The sequence below is a fragment of the Alosa pseudoharengus genome, unplaced genomic scaffold, assembly GCF_046254945.1.
Source record: "Alosa pseudoharengus isolate Yale_2024_CS ecotype anadromous, Long Island Sound unplaced genomic scaffold, YU_APseudo_1.1 YU_APseudo_1.1_scf_21, whole genome shotgun sequence".
NCBI lineage: Eukaryota > Metazoa > Chordata > Actinopteri > Clupeiformes > Clupeidae > Alosa > Alosa pseudoharengus.
Genome location: NW_027468674.1, coordinates 30,239,657 through 30,245,791, shown reverse-complemented (window position 1 = coordinate 30,245,791; position 6,135 = coordinate 30,239,657). Strand labels below are relative to the sequence as shown.

Below are 6,135 nucleotides of genomic sequence, written 5' to 3'. Positions count from 1 at the left end.
GACGTGTTACTACCTGACCCATGGCTGGGCAGGCCTCATCGTGGTGGTGGAGAACCGCCACCCTAAGTACTACCTCCATGTGTCCTGTGACTGCACCGACAGCTTTAACGTGGTGTCCACTCGCGGAAGCCTCAAGACCATAGACAGCGTCCCGCCACTGCACAGGTATATACACACACACACACACACACACACACACACACACACACATACAGACTCTCGCACGGCACACACACACACATCTGGCTGTCTTTACCCCTGTTTTATGTGAATGCCACTAGTGATGTGTGTGTGTGTGTGTGTGTGTGTGTGTGTACTTGCTAATACAGGCAGGTGCTGGTGGTGCTGTCGCAGCTGGAGGGCAACGCCGGCTTCTCCATCACCCACCGACTGGCCCACAGGAAGGCAGCTCAGGCCTCTCTGGGGGACTGGACCCCCAGCAAGGCCACACACTCGCCCCAGCTCACCTCGGACACCGATGGACTGCACCGGCCACGGCCGCTCTGACACACACACACACACACACACACACACACACACACACACACAGACTGGCACTCCAAAAGCATGTGCGCTCACGCACAGACACAGACGAACAAACATTGCTGGTGTCTGTTGGCACTGACTCATTTTCAGCGCGAACATCCTGCCAAACACACAACTGTGCCATGAAACGCATTACCACTGATCACACACACACACACACACACACACACACACACTTGCAGAGGTGAGGGGTTAAGGTCTGGTTGGGTGTGCTATAACTACTGAGCCAACTACATCTGATTATTTAAGCCATAGCCACTCCTCCCTCACACACACACACACACCCAAACACACACAAGGCATAAAGGCCTGTTTTACGGTACCACGTTGAGCCAAACTTGCTTACAGATCTCTTAAACCATTACATATTTTTACCTGTATACCATATTATTACGCAGTCATATGTAGTCTTTATTCATGTGTTTACTTGTAAGTGTGTGTGTGTGTGTGTGTGTGAATAAATGAATGAATGAGTGAGTGAGGGTATGTATATAGAAATGCCTGTCAGACAAGTATATGGGATATTATCTACACTGGGAGTGATGATGGTATGAGGGGTGACCGTGGAAAAAAACTTGAATACATTTTTTGGGATTGTTTTGTTTGTTCATTGTTTCCGGGACAACGGGGTAATATTTTTACATTGATTTATAGTTTTTGTTCCATTATGATTACAGTATGATTAAATCAGATACTTGATTTGCTGTTGGATGGAGAGGCAGACAATCTGTCAGAAAGTATGTTTGTGTGCATATCTGAGGAAATGGATTGAAAATGGAGAAAGAGTGCTCGATGGTTCACGATCTGTGTGTCGAGCTGACGTATTTGTTAATTTATTAATGTGAAAAATGTGTGTACATGTGTTCAGAAAAGCACAAGAGAATCTGCTGTCCTACGTCTAGATTATTATGTGTATGTGTGTGTGTGTGTGTGTGTTTGATGGATGACTGATGCTGATGCACTGAAATCTCTTCTTTAATGTGAGAAGGTGGTTGTTGCACCACCTTGTGCACTCGTTTAATCTGGTGTCAGTTTTTCCCTTTCTCTCTCTCTCTCCGGAGGTCTTTTCTCTTTTCTTCTCCTCTCCGTCGCCCCCTGTCTGCCCATCTGACTTGGTCTTTCTCTTTAGTTTGTTCTCTCTGCCTTGTCCTGTGGATCATCTTTTAGTTGGAGCATTATTGTGACTCATAAGGCAACGACTCCCCCTGGTGGTGTGCAGAAGTTATACTTCACCTGGGTACACACACACACACACACACAGTCACATCCTGATGATTTGTAAATTGTACAGACTCAATGCTAATACCACCTTAAAAATCCGTGGATTAACCTGTATAAAGAAAACCAACCAATCAGATCAAGCGATTGCTGGAGGAACATGGAACTCCACTGGATGGGAATGTGATGTATAGAATATTTTACTGATTTTGGAGACAAAATACTATATGAATATGTATAAATATCTCTGTATGTTAAATTTGCAATCTCAGGTTCCATTGGACCAAATAAAGTTTTTTTAACGAATTAACTGTGTTAATTGTTCATGTGCTTGTCTATTTGTTTCATGAGTTGAAAAGGACACTAATTTAAATGTCCTTAACTGAAGGAGAGTATCTCTACCTGTAGTTGCGGAAGCTTTCGTTAATGCTTCACAAATGCTGACACTTCTGTGAGGATTTGCTTCAGTGTTGAACCATGGAGCCCTGAGGTCACTCTTTCATGTGTGGAAGGTGACCTTGTGGAAATGGCATCGTCACATTGGCCACAGTGTACTTCACTTACCAAAATTCATTATCAGGGAAGTATTACTTGTACCTAAAGCCTCTCCTATTTACTCCCATGTTACCGTTTCTACTATCTAGGACCTGATGCCAGGCTAAATGCCAACTGGTGTGGGTAGAAGCGTCCAGATGTAAATGGAGAGGCTGGCACCGTCTCAGGCGCTGGACACGGGAGCCGCCTTTCTAATCAGGCTTTAGGCTTTAGCCTTCATGGGAGTGTGTATGACCTTCGCTGACCCCTGACTCTTGATTATGTCCTGGCAGACCGCATGCTCTTAACAGAGCTTTAATTATAGTTGCATTTATTAGGAGAAACAAGTTGGGTCAAGATGACCGCAGAGCAGATCAGGTTTTGGAGCATCATTTGTGGTTGTGTCCGGTATTCAGTGTGTTGTCTTGAAAAAGTCCTGAAAATGACCACAATAGGTGACACTATTATCACACTATGGGACTTTTTTTCCTTTTATAACCTCATACATTTCTACCAGTTTAATCTTCATATTAAGATAAATACTTTTTGTATTACACTTTGGCTAAAAAATAAAATAAAATATGCAAATGAGGAAATATATCATTAAATATGCATACATATACATTATTCCTCACAAATAACGGATACATTGGTACATACCAATTACTCATTTGAAACCTTATTTTACAAATTTCCAAAAGATCTGGAGAGAGTGAGAGAACAACTCAGTGTTTCCCATAGGCTACATTGACTTATTTGTGGTGGCCCACTACAATATCAACACTGACCAAAACACAATGATTTTCTATGTTGTACTATTTAAATTGGATGGAATTCGTTTATTGTAGAGCTATGTGCACCTTTGCACAGCCTCACCTTGTCTCTCAACAAACCTACATGCACGTTTAAAGAAAACATTAACAATCCTGCAATTGTTGGCATAATAGTCGACTGGCTAAATTGTGCTTAAATCTCCATCATACTCCATCATAACCACGCCGCACTAATTTTTTAAAAACTGTTGCATTCAAGTTAATTCTGCAAACCTACCACCACAAATAGAATTAAATTATGTGGGAAACACTGCAACTCATCCACAGGATCTACATCAGTGGTGACACAGATGTCTTTGTGTGCCTATTATACATAACTATTGCTCTGGCTCATCCGCAACTCAGGAGTGAAAAGATCAATATTACCACTTCACGATATCTGCATAGCGCGAGCTCACACAGTGTCTCCCAGCACTACATGCGCTGACTGGGTGCGATACAACCAGCAAAATATCAACCAAACTTGCAGCTCTGAACACTGTCCACAAACCAACAACTCTTCTCTGATTCTCAATTTCAACTGTCCACAGCTAACAGAGAGTGCAATACAAATGGCGGAAACATTCTTGGTCAAATGTCTCAAACCATCAACGGACATGGAGACATTTGACGACCTGCGCATTGCTGCGTTCTATAGTAGGCCTAATGTCCTTAAGATGGACTTTGACAGAGCCGCTTGCACCTCAACTAATGCAAGAAAACATATACAAAGATCCTATTATCAACAGCAGCTTTGGGTCCAAGCACCATTTACAGACGCCACCTTGATCTTAAATGCAGATGCTTATGGTTTTGTAAGAAAGGCCAGTTTATTAGTCCTTGAGATTGTAATTTCAAAACCTGAAGGTTTGCCAGATCCCTGCTCGTGTGGCAATGTAAAAATGTAAATCAGGTTTATAGGCGAAGTATACTTGCGTATACAAGGAATTTTGTCTCTGCATTTATCCCATCCGTGAATTAGTGAACACACAGAGAGGTGACACACTCTAACCCGGAGCAGAGCTGCCTTGCTACAGCGGTGCTCAGGGAGCTGTAAGGGGCCCTTGCTCAAGGGCACTTCAGCCGTGGATGAGGGCATGGGAGAGCAGTGCTCAACCACTTCCCCTGCCCACATTTTTCCTATTGGGTCGAGGATCGAACCGGCAACCCTTTGGTTACAAGCCCAAACCCCTGACCAGTAGGCCACAGCTGCCCCAAGTGTGCACACAAGAATGGGTGTCCCTGCCGGGTAGCTGGTATCCGTTGTTGCAAGGACTGCATATGCAAGGGAGGCAATAGTTGTAAAAATCCTATCACTGAATGAGATCTCATCATCATCCCCATACCTGTGTTGTGAAAATTTTACTTTGAATTAACATTCCAATGGTAGCAAGGTTGGATATAACATGTCTGTATATTAATCAAATGCTTGTTTTCTTTCTTTTAAAAAAGTCCCTTGTTTGTTATATACCCCCCCCCCCCCAACACACACACACACACACACAGACTGAACATCTAAACACAATTTAAAAATATCAAACCAGAGTTCTTACACTTACACTGCATGGTCATTGTAAACCTCAGAAAATCTGTAGTTTCAAGAATATGGATGCATATTTAATGAGATATTGCCTAATTTGCATATTTTCTTTTAAGCATATTTTATTTATCTTAATATGAAGATTAAACTGGTAGAAATGTATGAGGATATCTATAAAGGGAAAAAAGTCCCATTCACCTGTAGTGTGATAATAGTGTCACATATTGTGGTCATTTTCAGAACTTTCGTCCCGGGTAGAAATTTTGGCACACATTCCACGTTGTTCAATGGGGTCATATTAGTCTATAACAGTTGAGATATTCTCCGCTAAATGAAGTGCATACAAATCTTACCCAGGACCTAGAGTCCTAGACTATACAGAGTTCCCTGGTGTAACTGGATGAGTCTTGAGAAGAACTTCACTGGCACCAACTGCAGCTAGCAACACGCCTCATTGACCACTACAGGCCACCTAGTGACCAAAAAGCTTGATCTTACTCACTTGCCACCACCCTTCCAGCTCCACTGGCAGGTCCGTCGCTAGAAGGCAAGCAAACCAAGCAATTGCTTGGGGCCCCGAGCTGGCCAGGGGCCCCAAGACAACGACCGGTTAAAGATAAAATGCAACGACAAACTGTGAGCGCCCCTTTGATAGTCAATGCAGTAAAGTGCAACGACACTGTTACCGGCAATACCGGGATCCCCCTGAAAGGGGCCCCTCTCAGTAGTCGCTGACAGCAGCCAGCCCTCTGCTGCTGCCGCGAAAATATAAAACAGGCAGTCATGATGAAGCGGAGTTATGCGTCCGGAAGCCAGAAGAGAAAGGAAGAGGATGACAATAAAAAACAAGATAGTGGTAAGTGATAAATTACACTGGATAAAATAGCTTTACTTGTCTTGTACAAATGGTGTAATGTCGCAGCAGGAAGGCTAGCCTAGCAAAAAATGTTTATGTTAACTACCTGCCTGACGGCCCATGCTGCTTGTAACAAACTAGAACAGTTAGCGCAACTTTTTTTTTCGAACGGACGGAATATGGTTACATACTGTAATATGTTTATTAACAGGATAAGGAAGACGCAGATCTGTTCCAGAATCACTGTTTATCGTATATAATGACATAACATTGCTATAGCTTTGTAATAGGTTTTGATGAAAGTGGCATAGCTTCTCTGCTATACTAACTATTCGACCGTGATAATCTATTTACCAAATGGGGGTTAGGAAAACCACACGATAAATTCCGTGCATCAAAGCAGACTGGAACATTCATGTCTAGTAGTATTCATGCACGCCAGCTGTTTACTGTCTTTAAAGCATCAGGTGCGTCTGTCTAATTCTCAAACAGCAGAATGCTTAAATGCTATGTTAAGCTACAAGTAGGCCTAGGTCAATGTATAACATTAGCTTGGGATGTTTTTACAGTAAGCATTGGTAGTTGTGAAAGCAGCTGCATCCCTTCTAAACATCAAAATATGGAAATGC

The 6,135-nt window shown here is 42.8% G+C and overlaps 1 protein-coding gene across 1 annotated transcript in view; it reads left to right on the top strand.

Moving 5' to 3' along the window:
* The window catches only part of capn15 (calpain 15), a 38,415-nt gene extending 36,341 nt beyond the window's left edge, over nucleotides 1–2,074 (top strand). Inside the window, 2 exon segments of the mRNA XM_076298567.1 lie at nucleotides 1–165; nucleotides 330–2,074. The exon segment at nucleotides 1–165 is cut by the window's left edge and continues 14 nt beyond it. Of these exon segments, the coding sequence (XP_076154682.1) occupies nucleotides 1–165; nucleotides 330–507 (343 nt within the window). The 3' untranslated portion in view covers nucleotides 508–2,074.
* Nucleotides 2,075–6,135: the final 4,061 nt, after the last annotated feature.